General features: G+C 41.9%; 1 protein-coding gene across 6 annotated transcripts in view; it reads right to left on the reverse strand.

Annotated features, from left to right (window-relative positions):
* Positions 1 to 9,425: 9,425 nt before the first annotated feature.
* Positions 9,426 to 16,223, reverse strand: part of shld2 (shieldin complex subunit 2) — an 88,357-nt gene continuing 81,559 nt past the window's right edge. For all 6 annotated transcript variants that reach the window (XM_080215737.1, XM_080215738.1, XM_080215739.1 and 3 more), the window contains 2 exons: positions 12,441 to 12,556; positions 9,426 to 10,270 (listed from right to left, as the gene is read on the reverse strand). In XM_080215737.1, coding sequence (XP_080071863.1) covers positions 10,098 to 10,270; positions 12,441 to 12,556 — 289 coding nt within the window. In that variant the 3' untranslated portion in view covers positions 9,426 to 10,097. The remainder of the gene's footprint in view (positions 10,271 to 12,440; positions 12,557 to 16,223) is intronic.

Genomic DNA, 16,223 nt, shown 5'->3' on the forward strand with positions numbered 1-16,223 from the left:
GGCGTCTGCACATTCTCCCCATGTCTGCATGGGTTTCCTCCAGGTGCTCCAGTTTCTTCCCACAGTCCGAAAGACATGCTGGTTAGGTGCATTGGTTGTGCTAAATTCTCCTTCAGTGTACCCGAACAGGTGCCAGAGTGATGACTAGAGGATTTTCACAGTAATGTCATTGCAGTGTTAATGTAAGCCCACTCGTGACACTAATAAATGAACAAAAATATAAATGAACTGGGTTAGAGATTGTTGCAGTGTCCTATAAAAGCTCACTCTGTTTGTTCGATGCCAGTTAACTTGTGAATCAACTCATGCCAATTTTCTTAACTTTCTGACTCATCGTAGTGTGTCCAATCTACTTTCTCTGCAGTTACATACTGTTACTCTTTCTTAAGGTACAAATGGTAAAGACCTAAAGATAGTCTAATAGTACCTATGGCCTCTCCAGCCTTGGTAAAGCTACCAAGACTGCAGATCAAATGGAATATTCATGTTGAATCGCTGTTCATCAGTCAAGAAAAGTAAAAATTTACATGAAGGGTTTATCAAATTTTATTATAAAATTGTCCTGTCTATATGGTTATATCGGTTTTGTCTGTAAAGTAAGATTGCAACAGAGGAAGAAGGCATTTTCCCCATCCCAGTCAACTAAAATTACAACTGATAAGAGTGACAATATTGGAAATAAATTTACCGAAAGAGAACATAATTAACTACCCACACTAAAAATTCTGGAAACGTGCAGTCTTGAAGATTCAGTAACCAGGAGTCCAAACAGAGATTATGGAACATCAGCAAATCCTGTCAGTGCCAGACAGTCTGAACCTCATCCTGCTCGTAGGGAGGGGCATGTTAAAAGTCCCTATTCTCAAAAATTAGTTGAATCTTGAAAATCTCAAGCAAAACCTAGTGATATGTTTTATCTTTACATGATGGTCCGTGACCTCATTTTGTGCTGGAGTACATACTGAACGAATGATGCATCCACAATTATTTCTCTTCTTAGCCTCTTTAACATAACAAAAGGTCCCATAACATTGGGGATAGCGTTAAAATTATTTTAAGGCAGGACTCCTGCCTACACTTGCAAAATCCTGTCCTGGCTCGAGACAATACACACCTCTTTAACCCGTGCTTATCCCTCTCTCCACTCGTACTGTCTGTACAGGTAAAGACTTGATTACCTGAAAAGACTCACATTCCAACCATTGTCTTGCAATTGTGTCATTGCTTATATATGCCGTGTTTGTGAAACCACCTTCCCACTCACCTGATGAAGGAGCAGCGCTCTGAAAGCTCGCGATTCCAAATAAACCTGTTGGACTTTAATCTGGTATTGCGAGACCTCTTACTGTGCCCATTCCAGTTCAACTCTGGCATCTCACATCATAGTAACTTCAGTGACAAAGAAGTACTTCCAGCTAGAAATAATAGTAGGTAAACCAATGAAGCTGGTGGAGTGAGGTGAAGGGGAACAATTGGAAAATAAAATCCAACAGGTGTATTTAATCCATCTTTGTGTTTCTTAGACAGTGTACACTATTGCACATTACTATTGATCTCTGATATTTCAGTTGAAGCTGCAGCAGTATTTGGAACCATCTTCTTCCTGTTCTTGGTTCAAGCCACTGTTCATCTCTGGATGAAGAGACATGCCTGTTACGAAAGCTCAATCTTCACTTTGTTGGGGAACCTAATTTATTGTCAACTGACGACAACGGTAACGACCAAGCTCCACTTCTATACTCCTCCAAACAACCAGTAGCTCCAAAAGTAAGTGACCCTGGAACTGAAGACTCGACTTAAGGCCTGCAGGAGTTGCAATATGTCAGTACTTCACTTTCACATGAGTTTCTATCCAAACAAATGGGACACTCTCCTCCCCCCTGCCAGCTAAAGGGAGCTCAAATAGGGTTTAGCTTGAGGGAAGCTTTACCTGGTGCTTTTCTGTTATGAATCCCTGCACAAAGAGACTGATAAGTCTGTATGTATTGACAATGGTGTCACAACCTCACGAGAAGACAGAATGCAAAAATATAATTGAGTGAGAGGGTTTCTTGCAGCTTCGATGGAAATTTAAGAGGGAATTTATGCTTCTTTAGCATTTATTATGTCCTCAGTATATCCCAAGAATCGCTGAATTTCTTCAGAAGCATTGTGATGGGTGGCACAGTGGTTAGCACTGCTGCCTTACAACACCAAGGATTTCCAGTTCAGATCACTGTCCATGTGACATCTGCATGTTCTCTGGGTGGCTATGTGGGTTTCCTCCAGGTGCTCTGGTTCCCTCCCAGAGTCTGAAAGACGTGCTGGCTAGGTGCAATGGCCGTGCTAAATTCTCCCTTAGTGTAACCTGATTAGGCTCCGGAATGTGGCAACAAGGGGATTTTTGCAGTAATTTCATTGCAGTGTTAATACAACCCAGCACGGGAAACAGGCCCTTTGGCCCAATGAGCCCGTGCCGCCATCTTAACAAAGCATTTTCCTACACCTACCTTGCCCCATGTGTATGCTAATGGTATCCCTATTGTAACCAGATTCAGGGGAGAATAGCGTAGGGTCAATTTGGTACACCAATCAGCCTAAAAGCACATCTTAGGGGTGTGGGAGGAAACCGGAGCACCCGGAGGAAACCCATGCAACCACAGGGAGAATGCACAAACTCCTGCAGACACTGGCCCAAATCCACGTATCTGCACAGCTAGCAGTGTTAGTCACTGAGCTGTTGTGGTGCCCATCTGCTGGTCCAGGTTCAAGCACACAACACGACGCAAAGTACTAGGCCACTCTCAAAACATCCAAGAGCAGCCCACGCATGACCCACCGTGTGCGTGCCCCTCGTTTGACAACAAGGTGGACCGACACATCTGCGGATGAAAAGAGACAAAACATTAACATGTAGTATTACATTTCCAGTATCGTCCCGAGGCTCTGACCCTTTTTAAAACTGTCGCCTATATCCCTCCATCCCTGTGTCACTCGTGTGCCTGTCTAAGTAAACCTTAAACAAGTCCAGCATGCCTGTCTCCACCACCTTACTTGGTAGCGCATTCCATACCCCCACGACCCTCTGTGTGAAAAACCTCCCTCTAGTATCCATATTATACTTCTCCCCCCTCACCCTTAGCTTGTGACCCCTTGTGATTTTTGTCTCCAATCTAGGAAAAAGCCTGCCACTGTTGACTCTATCTATACCCTTCATTATTTTATACACCTATTTTATAAGCCTACCTGTGACAAGACAGGAAAATGTAATTGAAATAGAGCCCCCACCATGATCTTACTCAATGATGGAGTAGGTTTGAGGAACTATATGATCAACTATAACTCCTGATTCATATCTTGAGTGTGTTACCACTGACCAAGACTGAAATGTCTACATAGATTGCCAACAGAGCTCAAGTCTGCTGGTAAAGTTCAGTCCCTGCTATATGTTTCACACACTGAATATTCAATTTTTGAGAAGTTCCACATGTTTACAGTTTCAACTTTTTCTAGCAGCCAGTAAAACATTTTCTACAAACAGGTCTCAGTTACCTATAAACACATCTGTCAGTCTATCATTCCAGCAGTTCTATGGTCAGACTAATGTTGTCAATGTCACAGTTTGATGTTACAAAATGCTTTCCGTTCCAGAACTGAAAGTACACATTATTATTCACTAAAGTTTCAAGCACGAACATGGTTTTATCTAGTGAACAACAAATATACTGGAGCTGATAATCCAGCTGACACTACGCTGGAATATTTAAATACAGACGTCCATTATTAAAAACAATACCTCACTGAGTTTATGGGTAGGGTCTGGAATATATAAATACAGACGTCCACTATTAAAAACAATACCTCTATTTTCAGCCTGCATTTTACTTTAACGAGTTACTTTGTTTGGATTTCAATGGCTCCTGTGTTTATTACCACAGATGAGTGACCTTGAATAAGGAAAGCTTTATATAACCTCACTTCTTATTTCCTTGTCTGTGCTGATGGGCAACAGGCGAGATGATCCAGTTGCCAGTGATGACCTTTGTACAGGGCACATCACAGGGTTGTGGGCCTGGAAGAGGTTGTACAGATCGGCGAGGCCATGCTGAGAATTTTAAATTTGAGGAACTGCTAAACTGGGAGGCAACGTAGGTCAGAAAATACATGGGTGATGTCTTGAGTTGGATACAGGTAGCAGTTTTCGCTGAGCTGAAGTTTACAGAGGATGGAAGATGCTGGCCAGAGTAGCACTGGAATAATTGAATCCATTTAAGGGTTTTCACAACAGATTGGTTGAGTCAGGGACAGAGATGAGTGACACAGATATCATCAGCTTACAGCTAGAATCCAACGATTTCTGGCTGGTTAGTTTTAGTCCTGCACTGAATGACACATCTTAAGCACTGCTTGATTGGTTTATTGGGATGAACGAATTCAATGGTATGAATATCCTTTTCTCAGACCACTACTGTTCATATTACCCTCTCACCTCTGACAATTTAATCCTTGCCTTTCTCTTCCTCTTCAACAACAGGAGAATGTGTCTTAAATCCAGAGGAATACAGTAAGACAAATCATCCAGAAAGAAATAATAGAAAGTTTGGGCTCATTGAGGAGCAGGAAACAGAATGGTTTCTGTTCAAAGTAAAAAAATCTGTCATCACAACCAAAGACTTCAATCCTCTGTGAAAATCCCCTTCTATTTGACAAAACATGTTCCATCTGTCAAGAACCAAACACCAAACTCACAATGGAATGAAAGATTTGTTTTCCAGGTGAGTGATGTGAAAGTGACACAGAGACACAGTCAAGCAGACTGACCCAGAGACACAGACAAGCAGACTGACACAAAAATACAGCCAGGTGGCCCGATCCTGTGATTATAGAGAGGCAGACAAACCCGAGATTGAAAAAGGTGAACAAACCTAGAGGCAAAAACTCTGTGACCCAAAGATACAGGCAGGTGGATTGACCCAGAAATATCGGCAGTCTAAAGAGTCCAGATAAACAGGGCTAAGACTGACTTGGAGATACAGACAGATGGACTGATTCAGAGATATAGACAGGAATAAGGAACAGGCCATTGCAGTAGCACATTTAAGCCTCAAGCCTGTTCTGCCATTAAATCAGATCATGGCTGAACTGTTACCTAATTGCAAATACTCATTTTTATCTCAAATCCTTTCATACCTTCTATCAATCATAGGAACATAGGAATTAGGAGCAGAAATAGGCAAATTCAGCCCTTCGAGCTGGCTCCACCAATCTGATCATGCCTGATCTCTCCTTGGTCTCAAATCTACCTCCCCACCTGTTCCCATATCCCTCTCTCTTTATTTAAGATCAAAAATATATCTATCTCCCTCTTGAAACTATTTAATGATTCAGACTCCACTGCTCTATGGGGCAGCGAGTTCCATAAATTCACCACCCTCTGCGAGACGTAGTTCCTCCTCATCTCAGTTTTACATCTACCGCCCCAAAACCTATATCTGTGACCTCTTGTTCTAGACTGCTCCACAAGAGGAAATATTTGGTCTACATTTACTTTATCAATCCCTTTTAAAATTTTATATACTCGATCAGATCTCCGCTCATCCTTCAAAACTCCAGCGAGTATAAGCCCAAACTGTTTAATTTCTCCTCATACGTCAACCCCTTCATCCCCAGAATCAATCCGGTGAATACAGTCCCAGATTAAAAATTAATAATCTATGTAGTAACAATTTTCATTTGCAGAAGGGAATTCCAAACTTTTACCAGGGGTATAAGTGTTTCATAATTTCATTCCTGCCTGCCTCCTAGATTCTCCAACTAGGGGAAATAGTTTCTATCTGTTCCCCTACCTATTTCCCTTAATGTCTTGAAAATTTTGAGCAAATTACTCAACTTTCTAAATTCCTGGTTTGTGTAATCTCTCCTTGTAACTTAATTCTTGGAGTTCAGGTATCGGGTGAATCTATGTTGCATTCCTGCCAGGGCCTATTTATCCTTCATAAGGTGTGGTACTCAGAACTCCTCTCAGAACTCCAACTGTGACCTAACCAAGGCTTTGGTCGGAATTCTGCGGCTGTTCATCTTCTTGTTCCACTGATGGTGCACCCCGCTGTGGGTTTCCCAGCAGTGCGGGGTGCAGCCAATGGGAAATCCTACTGACAGCGGCGGGACCAGAAGCTCCCTCTGCCAGTGAATGGAGCGCTGCCTCCCACCATGAGAAACACACAACAGGGAGGCTACAGAACCTTCCCTTTCTGTAGTTGAAGAATAACTTCTTTCCCTTTTCTTCTAATCCTCTAGATTTAAAAGGCCAGGTTTCTATTAGCCTTTTTGATTGCTTTCTGTACTTGTTTATTAATTCCCTATGTACCTACTCTCCCACAGTCTTTTTAGATCTATTTCTAAATTTTCATCATTTAGAAAGAACCTATTCTATCCTTTTTTGGTCCTAAGTAGTTTACCTAACATATGCCTACACTGAAATTTATTTACCAGTTTTGTCCAATTCACATTATCTATTAATTGTCATTTTACGCTTGCATCTACATTGCCTACAATACTGCCTATCTTCATATCAGTGGTATCATTTAAGCCAGTAGTAAAGACTGTGATTATGTGAAGCCCAATACAGATCCCAGTGAATACCACAGCCAGAATTCTCTGGTCTTGCTGCAGTGAAAGGAGTTTTGGTTGAGTGCCACATTCTTCATTCTCGCTTGTAGTGGCGGTGGGGCATGAGAAGATGAACAAACTAAAGGTGTTTGCAAACAGCTGCATGCACTCATCAAGAGATTGCAGCAGCTACTCAAGGGCTGGGATGTCCTGGTGCTGAAGGATATTGTATGTTCTTACAATACCTCTGACATGAAATGCTGTATTGCAGCTTTCAGATCATGTCTGTTGAGTGTTTTATTTTCATGGTGGTGATTTATACACAAATACAGTGCTTTCTAATACTGTCATTCAAATAACATTTCCTAATAAACAGCTTGTCATCTGTAGCAAAGTGCAGACCCTGTGATACTATAGCCTGTAACACTGCACCTGTTATACAATTTACAGAACTGCTAATATTGTAGTCTATAATATTGTGCATGTTATTCACTGTTCAGAAATTGATGCTGTAGTTTATAACACTGTACTTGTTAAACACTGCAGAATTGGTGATACTATAATTTATAACTGTACATATTATACAATTTACAGAAATGGTGATATTGCAATCTATAATATTGTATGTTGTACACCATGAAGAATTGTTGTTTATAATACTGTTCCTGTTGTACACTGCAAAATTGGTGATACTGTATTCTATAACACTGTCCACTACAACTGCAGAATTGGTGATACTGTGTTCTGTAACTCTGTACCTGTTATAACTGTGTCCTGGTGATATTGTATTCTGTAACTCTGTACCTGTTATAACTGTGTCCTGGTGATTCATATATTCTGTAACTCTACCTGTTATAACTGTAGAATTGATGTTGTGCTGTAACACACATGTAATATTTAGCACTAAGAGAACTGTAATCTCAAATCATAATAAAGTCTAAATCATCAGAAAAAAAAATCAACCATGTCATTCTGAATTTCTCCTTGTATTTAATTACCTGGAGGAAGCTTGAAACAAAGGAAGTCTCATGCAGCACCCAGTTCCCTCCTACGGATCTGTGTAATTGCCTCATGCAATCAGTTATGGAAACAAAGAGCAATTGTGCTGCTTGGACTTTCAGTTTGAAAATCCTGATTGATCCTGAGTTGTGGACACATAACAGCTGCAGAAATCGCTGAACATGGGAAAAGCTGTTTGTTTAGTGAGGCAATCCAAACTGGAACCGAAGTTGCTCAGGTATTGTGGTGCTAAACCATGCAGATATTTTGAGTTAGCTAATCTGCAGTGGTAAGGTTCTACAATTTTCTTCAGTGGACCTTAGAACAGAGCAGGAAAAGAAAAGCTTCCTGCTCCTGATTGTTATTCAGCAACTCCTCTCTGGATAATCCACAGCACAGATAAGAGAGTCAGGCTCCAGTGGTAAAACAATCTGCCAATGTGTACAGTCCAGGCAAGCGGTATTTTGCTGAGGGAAGACATCACCCATGGAACTATATCAAGCAAGAGTTTGCATCTTTGTCATAGGAAGGGAGAACAATATTAGCGCAGTGAAGAGGCCCACCCAGAATGGTGAAGCTTGCATTTTCAGCCACATTCTCATCAAGAGGCAGTTGGAGAGGAGCTGAATATAGACCACAAACTTCTTGATGAAATGAGGAAAAAAATCACTGGGAGGGTTAGTCTGCAAGGTCATGAATAATATTAGGAGAAATAATGATAGGTTTCTTTCACTGATTGAGATATTTCCAAAATATAACAAAATTTAAGATAATCATAAAGTGCAGAGCAGTGGAATTAAACAAAGTAATTTACGTGGGAAGAAATATCTAGGCAGACCCGAAGGACCAATGGTCTGTCTTTGTGCTGAAACATTCTACGGTGGATGCTTAGCAGCCAAATTTCAATTACAGCTGCAATTATTATAAGGTCAAGAGAGGCAGCGGGATTTTCCAGCTGCACCCAAGACTGGGGAATCTCACCCGAGGTCAATGGACCTTTGCATGGTCTGTGTCCCATCCGCTACAATTCCGGTGGTGGGTGGGATGGGATAATTCCACTCAGGAAATCCACACATTACAGACAAGCATGTGGAAAGAAAATGTTGATATTTACTGATCTTCCCTTGCTCATGCTTTGTTATCTGGATGAAGCCATGTGCAGCGGCTCTCATGACAAAGGGGAGAACAACAGGAATCATAAGGGCATTGGTTCAAAAAATGTGCTTTTGTGTGCAACTGTGCCAAGAGACCTTCAGCTGAGTGAATTCCCGCTATCCTGGAATCAGTCATATTGCTTCTTCAGCCCTTCTAAAAGCACCAGAGGCTGGTTGCCCTGGGTAAAGGTTACCCTTCACTACGTGTGGCTAATAGCATCTTTTCAGCTTTCACCTCCCGAGCTGAGTAGGCCTGCAACAAGAGCACTGAAGCCACTCAGAACATCATCAAGCAATCTATCTGCCTCCTCAAATAGTGATTCCACTGTCTGGACCATATAGCAGGAGCTATATTATGTTATATTATAGCACTATAATCCAGATCAGGTCTTGAAGTTTGTGGCGATCTGCCACATTCTCCAAAACTCAGTCATTATGAGGGCACAGCTATTGCCTCCAGAAATCCGGAGGCCATCTTCAGAGCTCAAGGAGGCATTGGAGGAGGAACAGGAGGTAGGGAGGAGACATCTTGGACTTGTAACCTATAGAAGAACAGATTATGTGGCTCTGCTTCCACTGAGACAGTTTTACTTGACCTACCTTTCCAAGTTGCTGCACACTTATCTGGAAATTCCATCACAGGGTTCCCTCATTCATAATCCAACAATAAAAGTCATCAACAAAAACCTTTCCATAACATCTTTATCCAATAATACATCCAACTATACACAAAAAACAGATATACAGCCTTATGTGTTCTCTTCGTGCCTAATTTGAAGATGGCCTTGCCTCACCTGGTGCTACCATGCAGTGTTAACTCAGTAGCTGCAGCACGGCTGGTTGAAGGCTGTTAGGTTTTACTGGATGGTCTTGCAGGTCACCATCGAGAGCTCCGGGCCTTGACAACCCAGCTTTGGACAGCAAGCCTTGCTACGTGCAGCAGCAGTTTGGGCCGGTTGACAGACAGTGTTGGGTGCACCCAAAGTAAAGTTCTGGGGACCCAGGTTCGAATCCCACCACGGTAGAGTGTGAAATTTGGATTCAATAAAAATCTGGAATTAGAAATCTAACGACAACCATGACACCGCTGTCCCCTTTAGGGAAGGAAATCTGCCATCCTTACCCGATCTGGCCTACATGTGACTCCAGATCGACAGCAACGTGGTTGACTCTCAGCTGCCCTCAGGGATGGTCAATAAATGCTGGCCCAGCCAGCAACATCCACGTCCACATCCCCTGTATGAGTTTTTTTAAAAAAACCTTCCTGACGCACACTGGTCCCACACCACCCCCACAGGCCATCCAGGGAGTTTGAGATTGGTAAATTCACCTTTCACTTTCTAACAAACTCAGAGGTTAACGATCAGGGCGGAAATCCAACAAATAGAATTCTTGTTTCATGGCAATGCTGTTTTCATCCAGGTGGAACTGGCTCTGCAATGTCAACATGTAACAGTCACTGGGATCTGCAAACAACGAGCAGCACAAATTTGCTATCACCATCCCATATGTCACCTTATCAGATGGCCCTGCAACACATAAACCCAGCATTTCAGAGATTGAGCTTGCAAACAGATTCATCGAGACCCTTTCAATTTTAATGTTGATTTTCATTGTGAAACAGAACAATGAACTAATGTAATGAATGTAATGCAACTGCTCTGCTGACCAGACGAGACGATAGTAGTCATGATGTGGATGTGCCGGCGTTGGACTGGGGTAAACACAGTAAAAAGTCTGACAACACCAGGTTTTAGTCCAACCGATTTATTTGATAGTAAACGCACAAGCTTTCGGGTTAGTCCCTTCGTCAGGTGAATGGAGAGTTCTGGCCTCAGACAGAGCATATAAAGCACAGACTGTTTACAGATTACAAACAGTCTGTGCTTTATATGCTCTGTCTGAGGCCAGAACTCTCCATTCACCTGACAAAGGGACTAACCCGAAAGCTTGTGCGTTTACTATCAAATAAATCGGTTGGACTAAAACCTGGTGTTGTCAGACCTTTTACTGTGACCAGACGAGACGACAGAGGGGGTGAGGTGGAGGCATAGTGGTAACGCCACTGGGCAAGTAATCCAGAGGCCCATCTCTGGGAGAACACTGGAGATGCAAATGAGATCAAGCCTTGGAGGAGGTGCAATGTCTATCCAATCAGCTTGGATAAGACAGGTGGTGAGAGGCCTGTCTTGTCAGCTTGGATCAGGAATGTCTCACTTGATGAGATTCAGAATTGGACTTTGATTGGATTGAATTGGATATATAAACAAAAAAATAAAAATAAATCAGGAATTGAAAGCTAGTCTCAGTAAATGTAACCAGGAAACCATCATTGATTGCTATTAAAAACCCACCTTGTTGGCTAATCTCCTTTGGGAAGGAAATTTGCCTCCTTTATCTGGTCTAGCCCACAGGTGACTCCAGACTCATGTGATTGACTCTTAACTGTTCTCTGAAATGGCCAAGGATGTCACTTAAATTAGGGATGGGTAGTAAGTGCTGGCCTTGCCAGTGGCACCCACGTCCATGAAAGAATAAAGGGAAAAAAATTTCCGTTATAAGGCCACCAAAGAGCAGAGATCAATGAATAAAGTGATTATTTGAGCTTTCCAAAACCAGATGCGAGATATTGGAAAAATTAAAGGAACAAATTGGGTTTGGATTAGAATGCCACCCTTGATTTCCTATTTTCAATTAACCTTCGTGTTGTACTTGGTCCAAAAATGAACTTCTGATCACATATCTATGTATCAATAAGGCCATCTACTTTCAGCTCTGTAGCATCGCCTCACTGCTCTGCCTCAGTTCATTTGCTGAGGAAACCCTTATCCTTGGTTACCCCGAGGCTCGACTAGGCCAAAGCACTTCTGGCTGGCCTGTCACATTCCACTCTTTGTTAGAGTTGTGTCGTTCAAACCTCTGCAGGCTGCTTGCTGACTCGCATCATATCCCATTCGCCACCACTCCTCTGCCCAATGACCAACACTGGCTCACAATTAAGTAAATCTTCAATTTTAAAATGTTCACCCTTGTTTTCAAGTCCCTCCAAGGTCTCATCCCTCCCTACGTCTACAACGTTCTCCAGTCCCAAAATACTCTAGACTACCAACAATCTGCTTTCTGTGAAATATATATGCAGTTACTGGTCAGCTTTCTAAGTATCCCTGATTTTAATCTTGCATTGGTTGGCCTTGACTAGTGGGGTGTTGCAAGAACCAGTACTTGCTTACAATATATATCAATGAATTAGATACAAGGCCCAAGTGCAATATTTCCAAGTAACACAAAGCTAGATGGGAATGTGTGTTGTGAAGAAAATGCAAAGCGGCTTCAAGAGTATTTGAACAGAATTTTCCAGCCCTGCCTACTGCCGGGATCTTCTGGTCCCACTGAAAGAAAATGAATTTACGGCTGGCTCAATGCTATACCCTGTGGCGGGTCCTGCCGGGGAGGGGCTGAAAAATCCCACCCAGTAAGTGGACAGGAACATGGCAGATGTGGAAATATAATACGGGAAAATGTGAGGTTAACCATTTTGATAGAAATAACAGATGTGCAGAATAATACCAAAAAGCTACCAAAGCTTTAAGCTCTGGAATGACCTCCATAAATATTCCTGCTTCTCGATCTTGTTTCCCTCCTACTGTCTGACTATCTTGGTAACATCCTTTACTCAAGATACAAGTTGAGATCAGATACCTATGAGTCTGCTTAGCCAGGTAGGAGGAATATTAAGAAATATCTTCTCCATGAGTTTGGATGAGATACGGACGTCAATCCGGGAATCTTGGTCTGTTACAACAAGCATCGTGGGCCTGGGAAAACAAAAGAAAACATGTCAGCCGACATTCCAAACCAACTCCAGAGCTTGCTACTGACTGACTGGCAATGTGCAGGGGTCTCCTGACATCTCTTCAGGCTAGGTACACTATTGACATACTTATGCTGGATTGCATTGGTTACTATAAATAAATGCTTTTATAAAATCATTATGTTTTGGACTGTCTCTTCAGTTTAAGGTGAAATGAGCTAATGAAGAAAGGCCTATGATCTGCTATGAATTTGGCCCATAGCAAGCCAGAAATTGTTGAAAGGCATGTGCTAGATTTTAACATCTAAATGCAAAGGTAGAAGCAAATGTTCTTATTACTGCTGACTTTCTGTTTCAGAGACTTTGAACAAAGACAGAACGAGGCAGACGAAGAGGGGGAGAGAGAGAGAGAGAGAGAGAGAGGGGGAGATGCAGTTGCTGTGGTCTGCAGAGGAAAAGAGCTATTTAGCTATCAGGCAGAAAGTTGGGAGAACCTTGTCCACTGCTCAAAGAGAAGGGAACTGCAGCATTTTAAGGGCACTGGAAGATTTGTCCTGGTGAGACTGGGAGGAGAAATCACCAGCCAGGGCCTTACTGCTGAAAGCCAGTTAGGAAATCCTCAGGGCACTGAGAGAAAGAATGCCTTCAGCAGTCAGTGAATGCTACAACTCAGTGAAACAGGGAGTTGGGGGCAACTTTCTGAAGTGATTGCAATTCTGTGGAAAGTGTATGGTAAAGTATATATGCAGTGTGGGATTATTGGTCATTTTAATACATTAATAAATCTTTTCTGTAGATTAGAGCATAAATTGCCCACAAGTAACATTTAGTCAATATTGCTTTTGGCTGGGTTGTTACCTGACAAGTCTCAAAACTTGTCATGCAATTCCTTTAAGTCAGTCATTGGGAATTCAATTCTTATTTAAAGTTAGTGGTCTCCACAGAATCGTAACAAATTGCAGGATGCAAATCCAGAGGCTGGGAATGAGTACACTGGGATTTGTCAGAGTTTAAACTAACAAGATTTCATAGTTACTGTTTCTATACTCAGTGCAACGTGCCTTACGCCAATTGCTGAAGCATTAGTTGAAAGTGAGGACCAATCAGCGTACCTTGCAACAATTAGCAAAAGCCTAACTGATGGCAGTTTGAGAGAAATAGAAAATATATTTAAAAGTGGGAGCTAAAATGATAGAAATTATTGAGGTTTTGGCTGAACACCTGAATTTCTATAGCTCACAAGCTGCAAATGCGATAATTAGAATTTGAGTCAGAAAGGCAGGAACCTGAAAGAAAGAGAAATTAAAAATAATGAATTCAAAAGAGAGAGAAAAGAGAGAGAAAGGAAATATAAGATTTGACCTTGAGTTTTCAAGAGCAAGAGGGAGAAGAAGAAAATCTTAAATCCCAGAACCTGGATAGAGAAAAACTTCAATTACACTAACCAGGGACAGCAGGAGAACTTGACAATGATTCAGATTTAATTCCTGGTTTGGATATGGCAAGAAATATTTGCCTGGTGCCAAAGTTCAGTGAGGAAGGAATTGAAAGGTATTTTGCATCGTTTGAGAAAATTGCTACAAAGTTACAGGAAAGAGTTTTTTTTTAATTCCAGGATTTGGATGTTACTGCCAGCATTTATTGCCCATCCCTCATTGCTCTTGAGGTGGTGGTGGTCAGCTGCCTTCTTGAACTGCTGCAGTCCATGTGGTGTAGGTACACCCACAGTGCTGTTAGGGGAGGAGGAGTTGCAAAGCATGTTCATGGAGAAAGTGTAAGGAGTTTATCTGTTGCTTTTAGATGTACAGACTAGTGATTATGAGACATTGGAGAATGCTATTCTCAAACTGCATGAGTTAGTCCAGGAAGCTTACTGACAAAAGTTTAAAAATCTAAGGAAGAAACAGAATCATTCTGTGGAATTAGTTAGAGAAAAGGAAATTATATTTGATATTTGCCACAGGGTATGAAGATTGATTTGGAATTCTGAAACCCTTAAAGAGGCTTTCATGGAAGAATTTAAAAATAGTGTCCTTTTAAAAATAAGGCGCCAGCAAAAAGATCAATATGTTTCTCAGATAAAAGCAGCACTGTAATAGCTGATGACTATGAATTAACTCACAAACATGGGTAGCAGCAGGCTGTTGTTTGTAAATCCACACAGAAACTGCAGAGAATCAAGGACTGATAATGAACAGAATACTGCTTAAACTGAGGTAGCAGAAAGGAAAAGAGATTCTCTTCAAGATAGTATGAGAGCTAAGTATGATTCAAGGGGCCCTATAGTTTATTTTTGTTATAAGAGAGGGACATTTGAAGATATCTTGTTGGAAATAAAAGCACAGATGGATGCATATCAAGTGACTGCAGAAAATGTTGCACCAGCAGGTGGCACTTGTGACAAAACGATAGCTTTGACTGTACTTAGGTGATGGGAAACTCCTTACAACATGGGACAGATCAAGGAGGTTCAGAATTAGCCCCCATTCTGTGCTTCACAATAACTGACCATTGGAGCTTCCCTCAATAAAGGATAGAGAAAGTATCAGCCAGTTTGTTTACCTCATGCTATATAGTGATTTCTGCTGTAAAACGTACAGTGAGGAGACAACTAAGCTTGGGATTTTCAAAGTTAACAAGTGGAACTTTCCTTGTTTTTGATTGCTGGCTTAAATTTTTCATCTGAGAGGACTTAGTCTGGCAAATCAATGACATGACGATTGGTGCAGGGAGCAGAGCAAGTGTTTTTTCCATTCACGCTGATGATGTGAGTCACTGCCTCACAAATAAATAGAGTTAGAACCACTGTAAAGGTCTTTGATTTCCACTCCAGGAGGCACTCAGATAGTATAGGAGTTAGTCTGATGCTAATTAACCCTCCCTCTGCACTGCTTGCTCCGACCTCCAATCTGATCAAAAAGTCAGTCGGGCCAAAGATTAGTGGCAATCATCTTTCTGAGACCTCCTCCGCTGGCCCCACCAGTATTCACAGGAGATGTAGTAGCATTCCAATGGTAGGTGACTGTGTCAGTAGGGATGCATTCAGGGCCCCACTCTGCACTCGCCCAACCCCCGTGCCGATGGCAGAACATCAGTAAGATCTTGTAGATTTTTGGTTGATTATTTGGGATTTTCCCCTCCACCGAAAAATGTCAGTGGCCACATTTGTCTCATTAGAAAAAGGAGGTGGTGAATACTTTCAAGGAAGATCCATGATCAAACACATGTTAATGGTTTGGATGCCTAGAGAAGTCCATAAGCACCAGTTGGCAGGCTTTCACAAAGCACACTGGTCACCAATCATAACTCAATCCGCTGCCAGATTCAGATTAACCAGTGATAATAGAACTGCCCCTCCATTTCTATATCAATGGTTCATTGATGGGCAATTGGAGGCTGTGGCCCTTACAAGGCCCTGAAGTAACTGGCCTGACTGTCACTCCATTCAGCGCATTCCCACTGGAGTTAGGCAAGGGCTGTGTCAGAAGGGAAGCTCATTTTTGGCCCAATTACCTCACCACATCCACAAATTTTAAACACCATGGTGGTACGTGAAGATCTTTGTTTGCCACATGAAATAGAACTGTAAATAATTTTACATCATAAAAACAACACCATAGGGTCTATTTCAATGTTTCTCTCCACTCAAGCCTTCTCACTTCATCAGGGCA

This window comes from Carcharhinus amblyrhynchos, chromosome 31 (assembly GCF_965287045.1).
Source record: "Carcharhinus amblyrhynchos chromosome 31, sCarAmb.v2.hapA, whole genome shotgun sequence".
Lineage (NCBI taxonomy): Eukaryota > Metazoa > Chordata > Chondrichthyes > Carcharhiniformes > Carcharhinidae > Carcharhinus > Carcharhinus amblyrhynchos.